Genomic DNA, 24,914 nt, shown 5'->3' with positions numbered 1-24,914 from the left:
CACAGATGGACTCCACCAGCTGAGCCGCCTGCTCAGTGGGGGATCTTTCAACTGATCCCTGCTGAGCAGGCGGATGAGAGTCCACTGTTTTCTATGGAGTGATCGTATGTAAACAGACTACCTATTTGTTTACATCCAACTGTCATCTGATTCACTAGACCAGGGGTAGGCAACCTGAGAGCCGCAGGACAACAAGTTCCATCATGCAAGTCACAGCTGTAACTGTCAGTTTTGTAATCTTTGCAATGCCTCATGGGAAATGTAGTTCTACAACAGCTAGAGAGCCACAGGTTGCCTACCCCTGCACTAGACGAATGGGGAACGGATCCCAGATTGGATAGAGGCGGGTGTAAAAAGATACATGTCCGTTTACATTCACCTCCCCATGGAGAACATAGAATGGTCTTTTCAGGTTCACCAGAAAAACAAACAGGCAGACCCGATCGGTCCGCATGTGTGATAGGGCCCTTACGAAGACTAACCTTTTTAAAAGTCTAATGCACTTACACTCAATATATGTTTTTACATATTGTTATTGTAGAGTGAAACTCCAGTTTGCCTTCTCTTTGACCCCTTTAGCCTTCATGTACGCCTATATTTACAAATTATGCCTAGAAACACAACTTAATAATATTACTTAAAGGATAAATTCACCTTTTGGACAAAAATAATAAATTACATTTTTTTTTGCAGGTAAAAAAATGTGCATTTATTATTTCTGTCCAAAGGAGCCTGGAAAGCATTGCACCGGTGATCAGTAGATTGCTGATGCCATTCAGGTCTCCTGCAGACCTGTCAGAATATCTGCTTTCCATACAGGATGTACGGGATGTATGGGGTGTACAGGATGTACGGGTTGTACTGGATGTACGGGTTGTACTGGATGTATGGGGTGTACGGGGTGTACAGGGTGTACAGGGTGTATGGGATGTACGGGGTGTACGGGATGTACAGGGTGTACGGGATGTACTGGATGTACGGGGTGTACGGATGTACGGGGTGTAGGGGGTGTAGGAGATGTATGGGATGTACACGGTGTACGGGATGTACAGGGTGTATGGGATGTACAGGGTGTACGGGATGTATGGGATGTACGGGGTGTACAGGATGTACGGGGTGTACGGGATGTATGGGATGTACGGGATGTACGAGGTGCACGGGGTGTACGGGATGTACGGGCAAGCGGATATTGAGAAAGACTCAATGAATTACCACAGGGCTCCACAGCGCCATGGTAGTTCATTGAAAACTACAAGCCGACAGCCGCTAAGACTGCCAGGATTTATAAGCACTCATTCAAAGAACGTTCCCCATCCATCTGTCAGAGGGAGGCAGGGCGGCGGGTGCGGCTGCAGCTATGGGAACATGTTATATATTCCACCCTAAAAACAGGTGGAACATGTAACATGTTTCAAAGGTGAACTTATCCTTTAAAAAAATCTTTATTTAAGGGGCTTTCAAAAACATAGAGAAAAAGATTAAAAATAAAAACAAGGATTTATTCCATAAAAAATTAAAAGCATGACCAAATTTGTTAGCTTTAGAAAATATAATTTTGCTGTTTTAGGTTTTTTCATTGGTCATGTGTCATGCTGTCCCATTGGTCATTCTTTTTTATCTTACAGACAACAAACCAACTAAAGAGTCTTTATCCAAGACATATAATGATTTCAAGAATGGCTTGACCAGGACATATGTAACTTCTGTCATTGACCAGCAGAATATCCAGAAAAAAGATGACAAATCGAATACGATAAGTGTCCACGTGGGAGATGGAACTGTTTCAAGGGGGTATGTCAATGGACCATTGGACCCCACATTACAATACAGGTATAGGACCTCCATGCATTGAGACACACCTTGTATTTACAAACCCAAAATCATATCGATCAGACATTGGACTGAATCTACTTTTGATTGACTGGAGGTGCAAGGATTTGAAATGTTCCAAATACAAATTTTGAAAAAAAATCTTTATATAATATTTACTAGTGATGAGCAAACCTGTGAGTTTTATCTTTGGCAAAATGTCAGCAAAAATTAGGTATTTAAAAAATGAACAGCATAGGCATCTGAATCTTAAATCAGTGATAAAATGGTGATCACATGGCTTTGTTTATCAAAGGTTGGACATTACGAAAGGTGTTATTATTATAACTTTTTTTATGGTTGAACTGGATGGACTTTTGTCTTTTTTTCAGCCAGACTAACTATGTAACTATGTGTTATGGCTAGGTTTGGCTTTGTTTACCAACAAAGCTATTGATCTTGCTGTCACTACTTGGATGGGGATCACATGGCCTTCCTAGAAAACAAATCCATGTGTTTGGTATGCCTGTAAGCAGTCTGCATGGTGAAACATGAGGCTAATGTTGATGAAATTTCGGTGACATTTTTACATTTGCTACAAAATAACTCCGTACAAATAATAAGATTTTGATCTCTTGACTTTCAGGGTCTACATAGTTGGCTTTACCTCTATAAACTTTGATCCCGCCACAAACACGATCAATGAAGATCAGTCAACAGCAACTGTTACCAGCTTCTCTGGTTCTGCGTCCACGACTTCTACTTTTAGAACAGGTATAAATGTATTGTAATTGATATATAGTTGCCATTTTTCACATTTTCCATCCATGTTATATGTTCTTTAGTTTATCAATTGCATCTTAAATAATATTTACAGCCTCCAGCCCCTTCAGTCCTTCTCTAATCGCTCCCTCAATTTATCCCCCATACCAGCACATTAACCATTTGACGCCCGGCCTATAGCCGTTTGGCGGCCGCAAAAATGCTCTAGCTTTCCGGGGTGTACGCCATTTGGCACATGCGCAGTTCGTGCGGTTGCAGAGCCGCGCAGCGGCGCGATCTGTCACCAGCCGTGTACCTCAGACACGGCCGATGACAGATCTGAGTACCGGCCCCCATTGCCGGTACCATGTGACCTGCTGTGACCAATCACAGCAGGTCACATGACAGTTGTATACAATGGATGGCTTCATTCATGCCATCCATTGTATACTAGTGCCTAGCTGTGAATAGTCACAGCAGGTCACATGCACATGTCATGTGATTAGCTGTGGCCAAATCACAGCTAAGCGCAAAAAAAAAAAGAAAAACTCTGAATGAATCGATGTCATTCAGGTAAATGCTTGCTTATAGCAAAGTAATTCTTTGCTATAAGCAAATTGTGTAAAAAAAAAAATACTGATCACTTCCCCAAAGTAGTACAATGTTACCATGGTAACATTGTACTACTTTGGTCATAGCAAAATATGAAAAAAAATCTTAAAAGTAATAAAAAATTAAAAATAATAAAAAATAAAAAAAATATATATTTTTTTTTTTTCATACTGTCACCAGTCAGTGTCCCTGTTCACCGCCATGCCAGTTATATGATGACGCTGTACTGCACTGGTGACAGTATGTAAAAAAAAAATAGTGAAAATAATTTTTTTATTTTTTTCATTTTCCTAAAAATTATGACAAAAAAATACAACTTCAAAAAACTCGCCATTCCTCTTATGAAGTACTTCGGTCTGTCTACTCTGCAAAAAGGGGTCATTTGGGGATATCTGTACCGTCCTGACATTTGGGGGATATCTGTACCTTCCTGACATTTGGGGGTCTCTGTACCGTGCCGACATTTGGGGGATATCTGTAATGTCCTGACATTTGGGGGGGATATCTGTACTGTTCTGACATTTGGGGGATATCTGTACCGTCCTGACATTTGGGGGATATCTGTACCGTCCTGACATTTTTGGACCTCAAGAAATTAGATTGGCTATCAGTACTTCAGGATTGATCAATATTCAGATCTATACCATAGTTTGTGAACTCTATAACTTTCCTACAAACTAAAAAATACATCCTAATTTGGGTTATTTTCACCAAAGACATGTAGCAGAATACATCTCGGCCTAAATTTATGAAGAACAATTATTTATTTGTAAACTTTTATAACAGAAACAAAGAAAAACTTTTTTTTTTTCAAAATATTTGGTATTTTTTTGTTAATTTAGCAAAAAATAAAAACCCCAGCGGTGATTAAATACCACCAAAAGAAAGCTCTAGTTGTGTGAAGAAAATGATAAAATTTTAGTTTGGGTACAATGTTGTATGACCGCGCAATTGTCATTCAAAGTGTGAGAGCGCTGAAAGATGAAAAATGGCCTGGGCAGGAAAGTGTAAAATTGCCCGGTATTGAAATGGTTAAAAGCAAAGTACCATTGGAATGTAAGGAATGTACCCTAATTCCATCCATTTTCTGGGCTGTCCACTGATGGTATTAGTTCGTTCCTCTTTTGTCCAGCCATGGCAATGGGTGGGCCCAGGGGCAGACTGATCATTTGGGAACTCGGGCACTGTCTTAGGGCCCGGGGTCAGTTGGTGGGCCCCATGAGATGCCCCTGGTACCTTTCATAGGCGTTTTTGGGTGTGGTTTGAGTGTGGGCGAGGACACAGGGGCCCCATGATCCCCTATTGCCCAGGGGCCCCATGAGTTGTCAGTCCGCCCCTGGGTGGGCCATATTGCAGCACTAATTGGCGTGCAGATAATGATGTATGCTCTCTGTTGAGTCCTGGAGTACCATGACCTTGGTCTGTTGTAATGATGAACCCCCAAGGGGGGGAATCCATATTAGCTTTGGTTCAGAGATAAGTGGTTGAATGATGTGGCTTTTCATCCAAGCCAGAAGTGGGCATCCATAAATGATAAAGGAGGGCACAATCTCGGGGATTACATAAAGCTGAAATTTGAAGACAGTCTGAGCCCGAGGATTAGAGATGAGCGAAGTATTCAAAAATTCGATTCGGCTGATTCGGCGAATTCGCGGAATAAATTCGATTTGAGGCGAATATATTCGCTGTGAATTTAACGTATAAAAAGGGTGTTTCTAGGCTTCAGAGAGCCTTTATATTAGTGCAGAACACTGTACCTTTAATTTAAATGCCCTAGGAGTCTGCTGGGGAAGAGAAATAATACTGTCAGTCAGTATGACATGCAGATGAGTGCCGTCGATCTTAGAATCACCGCACACTTCACTCATTTGGGCAGTCACGGGGCCAAAACCAGAGTGTGGAGCCACAGTGTGGCAGTGGAGGCAGCAGCAATGGGAGGCCATACAGCACCCTATGACAAAATGGAACCCACCAGCAGTGTGAGGAGACCTGAAAGTGGCACATGGCAGAGTGTGGCGATGGAGACAGCAGCAATGGGAGGCCGTACAGGGACCCATGACACACTCTGGACCTGGCAGCAGCATGAGGAGGCGGTACAGGGGCCCATGACAGATTACGGGCCTGGCAGCAGCATGAGGAGTCGGTACGGGGGCCCATGGCAGATTACGGGCCTGGCAGCAGCAATGGGAGGCCCGTAATCTGCCAGCACCCTATGAAAAAATGGAACCCACCAGCAGTGTGAGGAGACCTGAAAGTGGCACATGGCAGAGTGTGGCGATGGAGACAGCAGCAATGGGAGGCCGTACAGGGACCCATGACACACTCTGGACCTGGCAGCAGCAAGAGGAGGCGGTACAGGGGCCCATGGCAGAGTGGCGAAGCGTAAGCAGCTTAAATTGAAGGCCATACAGAGGCCTATGTTAAAAATAATAACATGTTTGGGGCATGATTCATGGCGGATTTAGTCAGTTGTGTCAGGAACTGGTGGTTTGAAATCCAGACTAATCCACGCCTGATTCATTTTCACAAACGTGAGTCTCTCCACACTTTGGGTGGATAGTCGTGTCCTCCGCGGAGTTACAATACCTCCTGCCGCACTAAACACGCGCTCCGATGCCATGCTACTGGCCGGGCATGACAGCCTTTCAAGGGCAAATTCAGCTAGTTGGGGCCAAAGGTCAAGTTTCGTTGCCCAGTAGTCAAGGGGATTGTCTACCTCGGTTGGCAGGGTGCTGTCCAAGTAGGCCCAAGCCTGTTGTTTGAGGTCCTGCTCCAGGTCCACCTCATGCTGCTGCTGCTGCGGCTGGTTAGTAGTTTCCTCACTGCGCTGGTGAAGAAAGCTACTCAACATCGACTGCAGACTGAGGCAGCCGCTGCTGGTGGAGCTGCCACTGCTCCTACCACCCCACCCCTCCCCTGCTGCCATGGCAGCGGAACGCGAGCGCACAGGGCCCACAGTGTCTGAGGATGGACGTTGGCGCAGAAAGGCAGAGACCAACTGACTACATAGGTGGTTTATATAGTACGTTATTTTGGCCTCCCTCTCAGCAGGTGTGAAAAAGGCCACCATTTTTGAACGGTAGCGAGGGTCCAACAAGGTGGACAGCCAAAAGTCATCCCTCTGTCTGATGGTTATTATTCGGCTGTCGCTACGCAAGCAACCGAGCATGCTATGGGCCATTTGTGCCAAGGAATGCGAGGGACTCCCTGCCTCCATCTCCACAGCATACTGCCACGGTGCGTCTGGGTCCTCTGTCTCCTCCTCCTCCTCCTCCTCTACCAGATGCTCCTGCTCCTCCACTCCTGTCCGCTGAGTGGAAAAACCACCCATTTCACTCAATAATTCCTGAGCACCAATGTCCTCCTCTACCTCCTCCTCTTCTTCCTGTCCTGCCCCCACAGGGGTCATGTGGCGTTGAGATCTGTGCGCCACGTCTACCGCACCCTGAACAGCCATTGTTAACAGCATTTGTTCCAGGACGTGCAACAGAGGAATGACGTCGTTCATCCCATAGTCCTGCCGACTCACGAATAGCGTGGCCTCCTCAAAGGGCCTGAGCAAGCGGCAGGTGTCACGCATGAGCTGCCAATGGCTGACATCTAAGTTACACAGGGGAGTACCTTTATCCGTTTGTAACATCAGGAAATTGGTGATGGCCTTTCGCTGTTCGTAAAGGCGGTCTAACATATGTAGGGTTGAATTCCACCTTGTTGCAACGTCGCAGATCAGGCGATGCTGTGGAATTCCGTTCTGCCGCTGCAGCTCAAGGAGGGTGTGCTTTGCGGTGTAGGAATGGCTGAAATGCATGCAAAGTTTACGTGACATTTTAAGGATGTCTTGCAGTGGGATGGTGGATTTTAGGAACCGCTTGACAACCAGATTGAACACGTGAGCCATGCATGGCGCATGGCACAACCTTCCTTGACGCAGAGCAGACACCATGTTCTTTCCGTTGTCGGTCAACATGGTTCCGATTTTCAGTTTGTGCGGAGACAGCCATCTGTCGATTTCTCTGTTCATTACACTCAGAAGTTCCTCCCCTGTGTGACTACGTTCGCCAAGGCATACCAGGTGCAGCACAGCGTGACACCGTTGCGCCCTGCACATGTGATATGCCGGTCGGGTAATGGGACTTGGCACGGGGGTGGCGGCTGAGGACACGGCGGAAGAAGAGGTGGTAGAGGCGGACATCTTTGCTGGACCAAGGACGTGCAAACGTGGAGGCAAAAGCGGCGTGACCTGTCCAAGTTGCTGGTGCGGCTGTGTCGGCACCACGTTCACCCAGTGGGCCGTAAATGACATGCACTGTCCCTGACCGTAGTTACAGCTCCACGCGTCGGCGCTGCCGTGCACTTTGGCAGAGACCGACATGCTCAAAGACTGGCTCACCATCTCTTCTACATGTGAATGCAGGGCTGGCACTGCCTTTTTGGCGAAGAAATGCCGGCTTGGCACTCTCCACCGCGGCGCGGCACAAGCCATCATTTCTCGGAAAGGTGCTGAGTCCACCACTTGGAAAGGGAGGGACTGCAGCACCAACAACTTGGACAGGAGGACGTTCAGCTTCTGCACGTCGGGTGCGTACTCGCAAACTGTTGTCTCTTGGAAACGGATTCCAAGAAAGACTGCTGACAGAATCCGTGAAGAGGAGTAGCAGGAGAAGGAGCATCTGAACGAGCGGAAGATGCCAACGAGCGACAACTCCCCTCAGCAGAGGTGTTGGAGCCTTGACTGGCTGATAGAGGGAGATTGACGTCGGGTGACGGAGCAAGTAACGGAGCGGGTGATGGAGCGGGGGCTGGGGCAGGCAGAACCGCCGTATCTTTATCACGGTTTTCCCAGGCCACTGAATGGCGACGCTGCATATGCTGACGCAACGCTGTAGTCCCAACATGGGCCCCCTGGCCACGCTTGACTTTCTGGCCACATAGTCGACATACGGCTACGTTTACTTCCTCGGGCGGCGTGACGAAAAATTGCCACACCGCCGAGTAGGAAACTTTGCCCCCGCTACTCCTCACTGGCTGACTGCTACTTCCTCCGTGCACACCGGCACCACTACTGGCCGTGGTGGTAGGCTGCAGTGGAGCTGGTGCTCTACTCCGTGGCCGTTTGCCTCCACTGACACTGCTGCGACCCTGCTGCCTCCTGGGCAACCCACCGACTGTTTTGCTCGCTGCCAAGCTGGCACCCTCTTCTCCTGATGATGCGGAAGCAATAGCCTGATGACGACGAGGCTGCCAAGTGCGATCAGCCTCATCATCATCAATTAGGGTCTCCGCCTCACTACTAGCCCCCTCGGCTGCGTGTGGGTCAGGAGACAGACCTGTCTCTAGACCGGCTACCGAGCCACTCTCCTCGCCAGTACTTCTTCGCCTGGCAGCTGAAGAGGCGGATGTCTCCCCCCGTTCCTGACCGCCCTCTGTTAGCTCTTCCTCACTGTACAGTGGGGCTGAGCCCACAGCATGCGATACTTCGCTTGGTGAGGGAACACCAAAGGACAGGGGCAGGTAGAGGACATGTGATTTCAGTGGGCTTGCTCCCGGGCCATGCCAACTAACGGTTGTGTCTGACGTACCCACCGACCGTTGGCTGTAGGTGTCAGAGGTGACCTGGGAAGAGGAAGACGACCGAGCCAACCAATCGATGACGGCAGGGTTGTCGGTGGAGACACGACCGCTGGATGACACCGGGAGCACTGGCCTCTGGCTGCGACTAGTGCTGCCTCGACCCCTTCCTCTGCTGCCACGTCTGCTCGCTCCTGAAACATTGCCTCCTCTGCCACTCCTCTGCGTGTTTTCTGACATACTCTTTAATTCTATAAGCACCCCAAAAATAACGTAACGATTCTGTGTCCCTCAGTAACAATTCTGTGTCCCTGAGTAACAATTCTGTGTCCCTGAGTAACAATTCTGTGTCTGTCCCTGAGTAACAATTCTGTGTCCCTGAGTAACAATTCTGTGTCCCTCAGTAACGATTCTGTGTCCCTGAGTAACAATTCTGTGTCCCTGAGTAACAATTCTGTGTCTGTCCCTGAGTAACAATTCTGTGTCCCTGAGTAACGATTCTGTGTCCCTCAGTAACGATTCTGTGTCCCTGAGTAACAATTCTGTGTCCCTGAGTAACAATTCTGTGTCCCTGAGTAACGATTCTGTGTCCCTGAGTAACGATTCTGTGTCCCTGAGTAACGATTCTGTGTCCCTCAGTAACAATTCTGTGTCCCTGAATAACGATTCTGTGTCCCTGAGTAACGATTCTGTGTCCCTCAGTAACGATTCTGTGTCCCTGAGTAACAATTCTGTGTCCCTGAGTAACAATTCTGTGTCCCTGAGTAACGATTCTGTGTCCCTGAGTAACAATTCTGTGTCTGTCCCTGAGTAACAATTCTGTGTCCCTGAATAACAATTCTGTGTCTGTCCCTGAGTAACAATTCTGTGTCCCTGAGTAACAATTCTGTGTCCCTGAGTAACGATTCTGTGTCCCTCAGTAACAATTCTGTGTCCCTGAGTAACAATTCTGTGTCCCTGAGTAACAATTCTGTGTCTGTCCCTGAGTAACAATTCTGTGTCCCTGAGTAACAATTCTGTGTCCCTGAGTAACAATTCTGTGTCTGTCCCTGAGTAACAATTCTGTGTCCCTGAGTAACAATTCTGTGTCTGTCCCTGAGTAACAATTCTGTGTCTGTCCCTGAGTAACAATTCTGTGTCCCTGAGTAACAATTCTGTGTCCCTGAGTAACAATTCTGTGTCTGTCCCTGAGTAACAATTCTGTGTCTCTCAGTAACAATTCTGTGTCCCTGAGTAACAATTCTGTGTCTGTCCCTGAGTAACAATTCTGTGTCTGTCCCTGAGTAACAATTCTGTGTCCCTGAGTAACAATTCTGTGTCCCTGAGTAACGATTCTGTGGCCCTAAAGTCTCTGTGTCCCTAACTCTGTCCCTAATACAGAGAGGTCTGTCTCTCTTGAATGACCGGAGGCTAATGGAAAATTCTAAGATGGCCGCGATTTATATCTCCACCATTACACAGTGCTGGCTGGCTGGCTGCTGATTGGCTAATGCGATCACATGTCATGAATGAATGCATTATGGGTCAGCGCGCCTTGTCTGCGCGCCTTCCCAGAGATCCCCGCTCCGTCGCCACACATGTCGCCGCCATTTTTGGAAAAATTCGATTCGTGCATCCGAAGTCTGCTAATTTTCGGATTCGGCGCGAATCGAATTTTTCCTAATCTTCGAAACGAATTCCACTTCGTCATGTTCGATTCGCTCATCTCTACCGAGGATATCTGAGCACCGCAGTCACCAGGACTGCCTGAAATATAGAGCTTGTCCTACTTGTAGACTTTTAGGTGTCATTTATTTTAAGCTGCTGTAACTGACTAAAAAGTATTAGATACCATTGGGCTTTAATTTGTCACTTGCTTTAAATCCACCTATTTATTTCAGGTACTTATACAGCGCCGTCAATTTATGCAGCGCTTTACATATATATTGTACATTCCCATCAGTCCCTGACCCTCAAGGGGCGTACAATCTAAGGTCCCTAACTCACATTCATACATACACATACTAGGGCCAATGTAGACAGGAGCCAATTACCCTACCAGCATGTCTTTGGAGTGTGGGAGGAAACCGGAGTACCTGGAGGAAACCCACGCAGGCACAGGGAGAACATGCAACTCCAGGCAGGTGGTGCCGTGGCTGAGATTTGAACCACCAACCCTAGTACTGCCAGGTGAAAGTGCTAACCATTTAGCCACTGTGCTGCCTACTTAAAGCAGAACTCTGGGCAAAAACCTCTTTACATGTCCTTGTTGCTGATTTCCTACCTTCACTGAATATGTTGTCCATCTTCCAGTTCACTCTGAAATAGCCTATTAATTTTCAAATCAAACCGTTAATTCACTTTGGTTTCCTGTTTGTAAGACCGGTGGCTGCTATGTCTCCTGTTCCCACAGCCACTGGTCTTGGCACATCCCTTCTGTAGTTCTTTTTCCAGGAAGCAGTAATGTAATGCAGCCCCACTTGCAATGGTGGTCGGACCAAGACTCTTAGACACATTCAACATGTGCAGGCTTAGTGTACCCACCAAAATTCACTACAATTCCCAATGGTTGATGGGAACTGTAGTTTCCTTTTACTACAGAGAGGAGAGGATATGATGCAATCCCTGCTGTTACACCTCCTCCTTGGCAGATGCTGTTATCTTTTGAATTACAGAGATGAGGTCATGTAAATGCAATTAGATATTTCTCCTAATTAGTAGGGATTTTCAAAATTTTATTAACTGTTTAGTGTTTTGTGCAGGGGTATACTAGTGGGAAATATGTTTTTGCCTGTCCTGAAGTTCTTTATTATGTTATGTAAATCTATTATACTCCACATGGTGACAATGCTGCTGCCCGCTATAGAACAATCAGCATTGTCACCCTGTTAAAGAATAAAAAAAAAAAAAAGGGATCCGCTGGCAGAGGCAACAGGTAATAATACAATATTACAAAAGGGACTCGGAAGAACAAAAAAAATGCAACGTTACTGCTGGTGACAGACTGCATCATATACAGTATGCGATTTTATTACTTAGCCCACACTTATACTTTAACTTACCTGTATATTAAGATGTGATGCTGATACTAAATTATTTTTCAGATCCTGAAGAGATACCTGGCAGTGTGCAAATTGTTCGCTCATCCTCGAGGGATGCTATGGACATCACCTTCCAAAATGTTACGACTCCAAATGGACCCATAGTGGCTTATGCCATCATCATGACGACTGATTTAAGTGGTAGGAACAGCAAGCATGATCGAATTATACTAAGTAGCAGCATAAGTCCTCATGCATACGGAACGTTTTTACAGCGGCTGTTTTTGGCTTTTGACATTTTTTTCTACAGCCAGTAAACCCCCCAGCATGTTATCTTATGTGTCCATGCACATATAGACTGGAATCAACGTTTTTTGGCAGGGACATTATTTGGCTGGGAAAAAATAACAGAACTAGTGGGTTTCTAGAGGAGTCTTTTAGCTGTAAAACGCTGAAAAAAAACCCGCGGTAAATCACGGCAAACCAGCATTTTTGGACTTTTATTGACTAAAAAAAAATTTGGGGGGGTAAAAAAAACTTCTAAAAAATGTGGCAAAATGTCGCTAAACGCTAATACAAAAATGCTAAATAACACTGAAAAACTCACGTTTTTAGCGTGACTTTATAAAGCTAACCTTACCAGCGTTAATAAAATGCCCAGTGTGCATGGAGCCTAACTATGAATAAATAACCGCGCTCTAATATCACCGTGCCAATACTAAATAATTAAAAAATATCACTAATTAGTATGTACTGTGACAATATCAACTTATCATCTACACTACCAAAATTGATCAAATTATATTACCACAGTGTTTAAAAAAATAAAAAATAAAGATTGTGTGATTAAATCCAATAGTGATAATTTTACAATGTAAATATCTCATTAAAAATAAATAAATAAATTCATAAATTTCACTGTGCAAATGTATAAACCAAAAAATAAATTAATAAATAAATTCATAAAATCCAATGTCTACTACTACATCCCCCAGACGAAGCTATGTTTTTCCCTGTGGCACAACGTGGCACAGGGAAAAACAACGCGTTGGGGAGGGGCAGTGACGTCACCACGTATCGGATCATCATTACGGCGAGTACTGACGGAGTGGGTCAACACTCCTGCGAGGCTGATCATTACCGCATTCTGCGGTTTCAAATTCTAATACATGCGTGTTTATTATTGAAGCAATGTGAGTGCAATATGGGAGCACATTAAAGAGTGTTTATATATACCGTGGATAAGGCACCATATCTTTTTATTCTTTTCTCCTATGGGTCATATGAGGATACATTGAGCATTGGAGTGAGGAGAGGCTCTAGAAGGGAGAAATCCTTATGCCTGTATAGGCTCAGAAGACAATCCGTAGGTTTCCATCCACACCACCATAAGCAGTTTGAAAGGAGAGTATATTACCAGCATTTTCTCCCTGCTGAACTTCAAAAACTTTTTTGCACATTTTCCTTTTTTGCACATTTTTTTCACTTGAACTTTATAAATTTATATATATTTTTAATATATATATATATATATATATATATATATATATATATAATTGATTTTCTGTTTTGTGTTATTTGCACATTGGATTTTATGAATTTATTTATTAATTTATTTTTTGTTTTTTACATTTGCACAGTGAAATTTATGAATTTATTTATTTATTTTTAATGAGATATTTACATTGTAAAATTATCACTATTGGATTTAATCACACATTCTTTATTTTTTATTTTTTTAAACACTGTGGTAATATAATTTGATCAATTTTGGTAGTGTAGATGATAAGTTGATATTGTCACAGTACATACTAATTAGTGATATTTTTTAATTATTTAGTATTGGCACGGTGATATTAGAGCGCGGTTATTTATTCATTATTTCTATGTAGTTCACATCTTATGAGGGAGAGAAAAAATTCCAGCGATCTAATATACTGATTTTTGACTCCAGTGGCTCACAAGTTCATTAAAATAATATATGGAGCCTAACTATGACACTGAGAATCATTTAAACTAACTAGTCTTGCATTTTTTGAAGGATAAGTTTGTCTGACCCTAATTTACTTCAACTGTAGTTGAGATGTGAAATTAGTCATACAGAGTGTGCATTGAGATCAAAAAGTTGGTCATCTCTTTGGCCTGCATTGCAAGAAGGATTAGCAAAGCATATCATGCAGGGCATAAGGCAGATTTAGAATATGTAATGAACTAAAATGGTTTCCTTCATGTACTTCTACAATTATAAATTATGACTAGAAAGCACATATTGGTAACATTATTTCAACAAAACAAATCATTTTTACAAGGATACCTAAGCATTAGGCATTCCCTTTGAAAAAAAAAACAGATTACAAAAGGAAAAAAAAAACTTTTTTTCAAGAAAAAGAAAATTCAAGACTGAAATGATCAAAATATATTAAATATTTTGTTGTTAAAAGTATTTGTCATGAAATCTCATTGGTAATTCTTTTTTTTATCTTATAGCCAACAAAGGGATCTTTAGCAAAGATATATAATGATTTCAGGGACGGGTTGACCGACACTTATGTGTGGCACAACACATGATGGCCTGCAATTACTTTCTGCAGCATACTTCTATGAGCTCATGAATAGGAGCCTTCAAGGGGGCGTGTCCATGACAGCCTGGCCTAACAGGAAGTGACCTGAATGAGGGACATCAGGGGGTGGGATCTAGGAACAAGATATACACTAATTTGGCAACTATTAAGCATTCCCCTTGGAAAAAAAACAGACAAAAAATAATGAGGTGTTTTTTTTTGGTTTTTTTGGGGGTTTTTTAAGAAAAACTGAAAAAGTGAGGCTGAATCTATCAAATATAGAAGCAATCATTTTGGTGTAAAAAGTATATTCATTATTCATTTGTCATGCTATCCAATTGGTCATTCTTTTTTATCTTGCAGACAAAAAGCCAACTACGGGGTCTTTATCAAAGACATATAATGATTTCAAAAATGGGTTGTCCAGGGAATATGTGACCTCTGTCATTGAGCAGGAAAGTATCCAGAACACTGACCAATTAAATCAGATAAGTGTCCGTGTTGGAGATGGCACTGTTTCAAGAGGATACTTTAATGGACCATTGGACCCCGCATTGCACTACAGGTAATAGAGTTGCTTTGACATCCAACCAAGAAGACACTGTAGGTTGTGATTGTGAGTTTTCAGTTTTGTAAAAAATCAGCAACATTTGGGGTATTTTAGCAAACTTATACAACATAGGCACGTCAGTAATAACAAGATATGCTGTGCGTGTGAATTTTCACTTTGGTGAAAAATCAGCAGCAATTGTGTTATTTTAGCAAAATTTTACAACATGATCCTCAAGTCAATGATAACATGGTGATTGTGTGGCTTTTTTTTACATGGTTGGCACTAGGGTAACTATTATGGCTAGGGTTGGCCTTGTTTATCAGCAAAGCCAATGATCTTGATGTCAGCACTTGGATGATGAGCACATGGCTTTCCCAAAAAACAAATTCATGTTTTTTCACATTTTTCTAAGCCAGGGGTGTCAAACTGGTGGCCCTCTAGCTATTGCCAGACAAGTCCCATGAGGCATTGCAAGATTGACAGTTACAAGCATGACTCCCAAAGGCAGAGGCATGATGGGACTTGTAGTTTTGCAATAGCTGGTGGGCTCACGGTTTGACACCCCTGCTCCAAGCTGTCTGTATGGTGAAACATGAGGTTTAATGTTAATGAAATATCAGTAACATTATTGCATTTTCTGCCAAACGTTTCCTCCCAAATAATAAGATGGACGCTGATCTCTTGACTTTCAGGGTCTACATAGTAGGCTTTACCACCATAAACTATGATCCAGCCACAGACACCATCAATGAAGATCAGTCAACAGCAACTGTTACCAGCTTCTCTGGTTCTGTTTCAACAGCAACTACTATTACTGCTACTACTACTAAAGCAGGTATGGTTTTGGTCATTTCTTCTCTTGTGCAGCCATGGTAAAGTTGGTCCTTACCCCAGCTCTGACTGGCATTTGCATAATAATCAGTGTGCTTTGTTTACTGTTACAATACTAAGAGCTCTTGCAGCCATTGAGAAATACGGTGTGAGCTGCGATTGGTCACAGCTTGTCACATGGTACAAGGCTGTTGTGAATAGCCCTGTACCATGTGACCTCTGTGATCATTCACAGATTTCATTAGTAGTAAGCAATGATCTCAGAAGTGACATCTTGTTTACTACTGTTCATGTGATCACTGATTGGCCAATCAGTGATCACATGATCGGGACCTCGTACAGAGGTCCCGTACAGCGATAGGTGTTCCGCTGTGTCCTCCGAACACAACGGGCACCGGAACGCGGTGCCGTGTGCTCCCAGGGAGCGCGCACAGGCCAAAATGGCGGGCGCCGATTATGAACGGCAACCCGCTCCTGCACTGCCACCGTCCAGCCATTTATATACATGGGCCAGACGGAAAGTGGTTAATTTTATTTTTGCTAACTTTAAGTACTTTTAGTGCTCCACGTCTATCTAAAACTACCCTCTCCACATGTTGTCAATATTGCTGCAAGATTTCACTGTAGAACAATTAGCCTTGTCACCCTCTAAAACAGGAGTTAAAAAAATCTTGGGATCCACTGGCAGGAGCAATTGGCAATAATATTACAAGTGCGATTTTGAAAAGCAAAAACTGCAATTTTAGATCTGGTGACAGAATGAATCTTCTACAGTATGTCATTTTTTTAATTAATCTAGCCCATACTTGCTCTTTAATTTACCTGTGATCCTGATACTAAAATATTTTTCAGGACTTGCAGAGATACCAGGCAGTGTACAGATTGTTTGCTCATCCTCAAGGGATACTATTGCCTGCCATCTTGATTAGTCGTCTCTGGACTGGCCTGCAATACACTATCAGTAATAGGACTTGCTACTTACTACTGATTGTAGTACCGCCACGCTGGCATCCCTTTTTATACCTGTAAAATTAAAAGTCCCGGTTTGACTTGAATGCCCATTGTAATTTAATTTGTCTTCTGGCCAGTCCAGTGACAGTTTGGGTCCTTTCTCCGCCTGCCCAGCCATAGTGATGGGTGGTTCCTACTGCAGCACTGATCAGCACTTGCATATTGATGTGTGAGCTCTGTTCAGTGTTGCAGTGCTATTATCTTGGGCTGTTGTAATGATGCACCCCCAAGAGGTGGATCCATGAAAACCTTTGCTTAGAGGTAAGGGGTTACATGGCATGACCTTTCATCCAAGCCTGGAGGCATCTATAAATGATGAAGGTCCTCTAGGACTAACTACAGCTAGGACTAACTAAGCTAACTACATCTTAGAGGTAAGGGGTTACATGGCATGACCTTTCATCCAAGCCTGGAGGCATCTATAAATGCTGAAGGTCCTCTAGGACTAACTACAGCTAAGACTAACTAAGCTAACTACAGCTTAGAGGTAAGGGGTTACATGGCATGACCTTTCATCCAAGCCTGGAGGCATCTATAAATGATGAAGGTCCTCTAGGACTAACTACAGCTAGGACTAAGCTAACTACAGCTTAGAGGTAAGGGGTTACATGGCATGACCTTTCATCCAAGCCTGGAGACATCTATAAATGATGAAGGTCCTCTAGGACTAACTACAGCTAGGACTAAGCTAACTACAGCTTAGAGGTAAGGGGTTACATGACATGACCTTTCATCCAAGCCTGGAGACATCTATAAATGATGAAGGTCCTCTAGTACTAACTACAGCTAGGACTAACTAAGCTAACTACAGCTCAGAGGTAAGGGGTTACATGGCATGACCTTTCATCCAAGCCTGGAGGCATCTGAGGCATCTATAAATGATGAAGGTCCTCTAGGACTAACTACAACCTGAGGATAGCAGAGAGCTCCAGGCCTTAGGCTCAGAAAACAAAACCTGTTAAATTACTGCTATTTACAAATTGCATCATATCGATTATTTTTCTATTTATCCCACATTTTCAGTTTAACTTACTTGTAAATGCAGATGTGATAATGATATGGAATTATTTTTCAGATCCTGTGGAGATACCAGGCAGTATGCAGATTGTTCGCTCATCCTCAAGGGATGCTATGAACATCACTTTCCAAAGATTTGAGGCTCCATATGAACCCATAGTGGCGTATGCCATCATCATGACAACTGATTTAAGTGGTAAGAACAGCCAAAAGGGTCCCATTTTATAAGGCCACATACAGGAACAGGGGATGCCCAAAACAACTTGATAAGGTATGACAAGTCTGGTTGGATAGCCCTTCCTCCTCAGCCTAAATTGGGCCTATCTAAGACTTCTCATGCTTTACAGTCGGTTACTTGGCAAGTATTTGGAAGCCCCCTTTGGAGAAGGATAAGGTTGCCTAACTCTACATTGCTTTAACTGTGGTTGAGGTGTGATATTAGTCATATGGAGAGTGCATTGGATTCGATGAGATGGTCGTCTCGTAGACTTGTATTGTGAGAAGGATCAGCAAAGGGCAACCATTGTGTGACACTGCGGAGCAGAAAACAGATCCACTTAATGAATACCTAATGAGCTAGCATGGCTACCTTCATGGACATTTAGAATGACAAATTATGAATAGAAGACACATTATTGGTAACATTATTTCACTGCTTCCTGCCTGGCCACTGCACATATATTGCCGGAAGGGACAAGCGTCGTTCTGGGAGTATATACCAGTATGGCAGTGAAAACAATCCGCACAGTTAATAATTAGGGTCCACAAACACATGAAAAATACAATCAACGCATGGAAAAATAAAATACACTATAAAATCAAAGGTAGTTGCTGCTAACACATCACTTGGTTTTCACAGCACTTCAACATAATATATAATGTGTTTTCTAGTCATAATGTGGAATTATAGATGAACATTTTTGTTTGTTACAATTGTGGATTTGTGATCAGTCACAGATTGCGCCACAGCATGCTCCCATGAGGCACACTTCTGGTAGGACATACTGGTATATAATATATAACATCCTCCATGATGCAGTGCAGTCCCATCAAGTAAAGTAATGCGATATTCCTTAATTCCAAAAAATATAATAGTCCTTCAATATCCAATGTAGCAGTATTGCCTCCACCACCGTGATGTGTTTTATGTCTTTCTTCCTCTTTTCTCAAGCTCTGAGACACATGAAAACACCCAGTGATAATATGTGCTCACCTTGTGCAATGGACCTCAATACAGATCAAGATCATAACACACTTGTTGCCCCATCTTGGGCATATTTGGGATCAGCTGTTCCTTTCGCTCCTTCCTCCTCAGTATTCCTCACCATGGAGACATCACATGCATAAATAAAATGGGACTACAATAGTGCTCTCTGAATGGTAACAATTCAAAAATCAACACTTACACTTAAAAAAAAGCACCCACAGTGCTATGTATCTCAGCATGAACAGGGATCGTAGTGATTAGTACAGACAGTGTTCTCATTCCCACAGTGCAGCTCCAAAACCTGTACGCGTTACGCTCCTGTACCAGAGCTTCCTTAGCTGAAGAAGCTCTGATACAGGAGCGTAACACGTACAGAATACTGAGGAGGAAGGTGCAAGAGGAATAGCTGATGCCACATATGCCCAAGGTGGGGCAACAAGTGTGTTATGACCTTGATCTGTATTGAGGTTCATTGCACAAGGTGAGCACATATTATCACTGGGTGTTTGCATGTGTCCAGGGGCGGACTGACAACTCATGGGGCAATAGGGGATCATGGGGCCCCTGTGTCCTTGCCCAAACTCAAAAAAGCCTATGAAAAAGGTACCAGGGGCATCTTATGGGGCCCCCTACTGACCCCGGGCCCTCGGGCAGTGCCCAAGTTTCCAAATGGTCAGTCCGCCCCTGCATGTGTCACAGAGCTTGAGAAAAGAGGAACGAAAAGATAAATCACATCACGGTGGTGGAGGAAACACAGCTATATTGGATATTGAAGGACTATTATATTTTTTTGAACTAAGGACTGTCACATTATTTGATGGGATTGCGATGCATCGTGGAGGATGTTACTGTATATATTATGTACCAATATGTCCTACCAGAAGCGTGCCTCATGCGCAATCTTGGGGGTTCGCAGTAGTGCAATCTGTGACTGCTGTGTCTGATCACACATCCAGACTATGTAAGGAACTAAAATGGTTTTCTAATTATGACTAGAAAACACATATTGGTAACATTATCAAAAATCCTTTTTCACAGGGGGACCCTCAAATATTGGACATTGTTATTAAAAAGACTAAGATTAAAAAGGAAAATAATAAAAAAGGAAAATGTTTTTTTTTCTAAAAGGAAAAAAATTATATGAGATGGAACTTATCATTGGTGTTGAAAGTATTTTCATTGGTGTCTTGTAATCCCATTGGTCATTCTTTTTATTTTACAGCCAACAAACCAACTAAGGGGTCTTTAGCAAAGACATATAATGATTTCAGGTATGGGTTGACCAGGACTTATGTGACATCTGTCATTGAGCCGAAGAATATCCAGAACACTGACCAATCAAATCAGATAAGTCTACGTGTTGGAGATGGCACTGTTTCAAGGGGATACTTCAATGGACCATTGGACCCCACATTTCACTACAGGTAATGGCATAGCTTCAACATCCATCTAACAAGATATGCTGTAAGTGTAAATTTTCACTTTGGTGAAAAATCAGCAGTAATTGGGTTATTTTAGCAAAATTTTACAACATGATCCTCAAGTCAATGATAACATGGTGATTTTGTGGCTTTTTTATTAAATGGTTGACACTAGAGTAACTATTTTGTGTAGGTTTGGCTTTGTTTATCAACAAAGCCATTGATCTTGATGTCAGCACTTGGATGGTGATCACATGGCTTTCCCAAAAAACAAATCCATGGTTTTTTTTTTCTGTATTCCTCTAAACCATGGGTGTCAAACTGGCGGCCTTCCAGCTGTTGCCAAACTACAAGTCCCATGAGGCATTGCAAGATTGACAGTTACAAGCATGACTCCCAAAGGCAGAGGCATGATGGCACTTGTAAATTCGCAACAGCTGGAGGTCCACCAGTTTGACACCCCGGCTCTAAGCTGTCTGCATGGTGAATTATGAGATTAATATTGATAAAATTTCAGCGAAATTGTTGTATTTTCTGCAAAATCATTTCTCCCAAATAATAAGATGGATGTTGATCTCTTGACTTTCAGGGTCTACATAGTTGGCTTTACCGATACAAACTATGACCCAGCCACAGACACCATCAATGAAGATCAGTCAACAGCAGCTGTTACCAGCTTCTCAACCACATCCTCTTTTATAACAGGTATTAATGTATTGTAATGAATTCACAGTTATCATTTTTAAAAAGTTATATTTGTGCTATACTTTCTTTAGTTTATTACTTATATCTTAAACAACATCTGCAGCCTTCAGCTCCCCAAGTCCTTCCCGAAACTCTTCCCCCTGTACCTGCACCTTGTTATAAAATAAAATTCCCTAAAAATGTACCCTACTTCCTTCCAGTCTGGCTTTGGGTCTTTCTCCTCTTGTCCAGCCATGGTGAAGGAGGTCCTTATATCAGCACTGACTGGCATAATATAATGTATAGTTGTGTGTGTGCTTTGTTAAGTGTTGCAGTAACATGAATTTGGGCTGTTGTAATGATGCACCCTCATGGGTGGATCCATACCAGCTATGGCTCAGCGGTAAATGGTTGAATAATGTGGCCTTTCATCCAGCCTTGAAGTGGGCATCCACAAATGGTGGAGGAGGACACAGCCTGTCCTCTGGGACTAATTACAGATTAACATTGAAGACAGTTGGAGCCTGAGCAGGGGCGGACTGACAACTCATGGGGCCCCCGGGCAATAGGGGATCATGGGGCCCCCGTGTCCTTGCCCAAACTCAAAAAAGCCTATGAAAAAGGTACCAGAGGCATCTCATGGGGCTCCCTACTGACCCCAGGCCCTCAGGCAGTGCCTGAGTTTCCAAATGGTCAGTCCGCCCCTGAGCCTGAGGATACCTGAGCAACTCTGACATCAGATCTGTCTAAATCAGCTATATACTGTATTATTTTATTATGTTAAAAATATTAGTTGGATTTGGGCTTTAATTTGTTTGTTGCTAACTCTAGGTCCATTTAAAGCTCCATGTCCATATAAAATTACCCTCTCCTCTAGACAATGCTTCTGCAAGATTTCACTGTAGGCTTATTACCCTTTAAAAGAAAGTTGAAAAAAATAAGGGATCTACTGGCAGCAGCAAGTAATAATATGTTACAATTGAGACGTAGAAAAGCAAAATCTGCAATTTTACCATTGGTGACAGAATGTACCTTTTATGCCTTTTTTAAAAAGTTAGCTTACATAGCAGCTTTACCGCTGCAGGGTGGATGCTGTGGACATATACTTCCTGCAATTCCTGGTAGGGTGCGCATGCGCGCCACTTCTGTTGTGATTAATCACAGCCGAAGCCGATCAATGGATGACCACCAGAACCCGTTGATCATCGAGGAGAGAGACAGCACACAGCTCTGCCTATGTAAACAAGACAGAGCTGTGTCCTGTCAGTGGCGGTGTGCTGGATTTTTTTTCCCTGCAAAGCAGGGAATAAAATCTAGCATGTCCCTTAGTAAAAACACCATATAGTACACATATAACACTGGTAAGGCATACAGTTAACCCTTTCGTCACCCTAAATGTTTAACCCCTTCCCAGCTAGTGTCATTAATACAGCGACAGTGTATATTTTTAGCGCTGATCACTGTATTAGTGTCACTGGTTCCCACAAAGTGTCAGTTAGTGTCATGTTGTCCACCGCAGTATTACAGTCCTGCTGTAAGTGGCATATCGCCGCCATTACTAGTATAAAATAAATAAACAAAAATTCCAGTATATATCCCATAGTTTGTAGACACTATAACTTTTGCCCAAATCATTCAATATACATTTATTGGGATTTTTTTTTACCAAAAACATGTAGAAGAATACATATTGGCCTAAATTTATGAAGACATTTTATTTTTTTATTGGATAAGTTTCATAGCAGAAAGTAAAAAAATATTGTTTTGTTTTTTTTTTTTAATTATCAGTCTTTTTTGTTTATAGTGCAAAAAAAACTCCCACTGGTGATCAAATGCAGTAACGCAGCACCGTATTGCAAAAAATGGTCTGGTCAGGAAGGGGGGGAAATCTTCCGGAGGTCAAGTGGTTAACTTATCTATAAATTGAGATAATGAGAATAATGATTCTGAATTATTTTTCAGGTCCTGTAGAGATACCAGGCGGTGTCCAGGTTGTTCGCTCATCCTCGGGAGATGCTATGGACATCACCTTCCAAAGTTTTGACACTCCATATGGACCCACAATGGCTTATGCCATCATCATGACAACTGATTTAAGTGGTAGGAACAGCAAACTTAATAGAATTATCATTAATAGCAGCATACCTGTGAAACTGAGCAAAATGCATTATGTATACATTGTAAATGTATTTTTGTATTTTAAATTTGACTTCTAAATATAGCATTGTGCAACCAGCCATGAAAGCCTATTAAAAATAATAATTCTATACAATTTTACAGTAAGAGCTGTGAAAATGTTGAATAGACTCCCTCCAGAGTTGGTTGTGACCAGCTCAGTGGATTGCTGTAGGAAAGTCCTGGATTCTTTCTTGGATACACAGAATATAACTGGATATAACATTTATAGGTAAAGTTGATCCAGGGAATATCCGATTGCCTCTCGGGGGATCAGGAAGGAATTTTTTCCCCTGCAGGAGCAAATTGGCTCATTCTTTGCTGGGTTTTTTTTGCCTTCCTCTGGATCAACTGTGGGTGTAGGATTATAACTTTTTTTTTTTTTTTTCTATGGTTGAACTGGATGGACTTTTGTCTTTTTTCAGCCAGACTAACTATGTAACTATGTAACAATTGTATAAAATTAATTGTATTCAATAGTAAGAGCACACTTCAGCCCTACAAAGAATAACCTGTGCGAAGGTGTAATAATAATGCAGTCAGTACATATTTTTACATATCAAATGTTTATCATATAGTGAAACTCCAGGTTTCCCTTTCTCTGCCCCCTTTGGAGCACCCCCATATTTCCCATTGGTCTTTGTTTCAGTTGTGTGATATTGTTGGTCCTCTTCTTATGACTCTGGCAGTGGGGAGCTGTGGCCAGTGCCACCTAATGATATGTCGCTGCAGTCTGTGAGTTCACGATGATGTGCCCCCAGGGGGAGGGTCCATGACAACCTTTCCTAAGAGAAAGTGGCTTGAATGGCACACAGATGGCGTCATCTGGGGGTAAGATCTAAAAATAGGACTCACACTAAATTGGCAACCTCTTCATAGCCCTAAAGTGGAATGTCAAAGGGATCCTAGACCAAAAGAGCAGTTGCTCTCTGCAATCTGTGAGTTCACAATGATGTGCCCCCAGGGGGAGGGTCCATGACAACCTTTCCTAAGAGAAAGTGGCTTGAATGGCACACAGATGGCGTCATCTGGGGGTAAGATCTAAAAATAGGACTTACACTAAATTGGCAACCTCTTCATAGCCCTAAAGTGGAAAGGATGTCAAAGGGATCCTAGACCAAAAGAGCAGTTGCTCTCTGCAATCTGTGAGTTCACAATGATGTGCCCCCAGGGGGAGGGTCCATGACAACCTTGTCTAAGAGGAAGTGGCTTCAATGGCACATAGATGGTGTCATCTGAGGGTAAGATCTAAAAAAAGGACTTACACTAAATTGGTAACCTCTTCACAGCCCTAAAGTGGAAAGGATGTCAAATGGACCCTAGACCAAAAGAGCAGTTACAGAATGTTCACTACGTACGATGTAATTTAAACCAGCTAGTCTTGCACATTTTCAAAGATAAGTTCACCTTTTGGAACAGGACTCTTTTTCTCAGAGAATAAGTGCAGGAACTCCCCCCATCTGAGTCACCCTGTGTGTTGACCCCCTACCCACCTCTGAGGACCGTTCCTTGGTTCCACCCCCTATCCCCCTCCCAGTACAGCTCCTTTTAGAGAATACAGAGCCAAGTATCATTTTGTGGTGGGTTTGCATGGAATTTGCTACTGTGAACAAGAAAGGCAGCAAAAAAGATCCCCTGTAGTTAGTGACAATTGACTCCCAACAGCCAGCAACAATAAATCCT

The 24,914-nt window shown here is 43.1% G+C and overlaps 1 protein-coding gene across 1 annotated transcript in view; it reads left to right on the top strand.

Moving 5' to 3' along the window:
• Window positions 1-24,914, top strand: part of LOC149434698 (uncharacterized) — a 226,566-nt gene that overhangs the window by 112,047 nt on the left and 89,605 nt on the right. The window contains exons 49-57 of the mRNA XM_089663502.1: window positions 1,626-1,830; window positions 2,456-2,583; window positions 11,835-11,972; window positions 14,696-14,897; window positions 15,578-15,720; window positions 17,803-17,940; window positions 20,174-20,375; window positions 20,962-21,077; window positions 23,019-23,156. Of these exons, the coding sequence (XP_089519628.1) occupies window positions 1,626-1,830; window positions 2,456-2,583; window positions 11,835-11,972; window positions 14,696-14,897; window positions 15,578-15,720; window positions 17,803-17,940; window positions 20,174-20,375; window positions 20,962-21,077; window positions 23,019-23,156 (1,410 nt within the window). The remainder of the gene's footprint in view (window positions 1-1,625; window positions 1,831-2,455; window positions 2,584-11,834; window positions 11,973-14,695; window positions 14,898-15,577; window positions 15,721-17,802; window positions 17,941-20,173; window positions 20,376-20,961; window positions 21,078-23,018; window positions 23,157-24,914) is intronic.

Source organism: Staurois parvus, unplaced genomic scaffold (assembly GCF_062004578.1).
Source record: "Staurois parvus isolate SC_StPar_1 unplaced genomic scaffold, SC_StPar_1.0 ptg001702l, whole genome shotgun sequence".
Lineage (NCBI taxonomy): Eukaryota > Metazoa > Chordata > Amphibia > Anura > Ranidae > Staurois > Staurois parvus.
The sequence above is the reverse complement of the archived record's forward strand: the minus strand, read 5'-3'. Positions and strand labels throughout refer to the sequence as shown.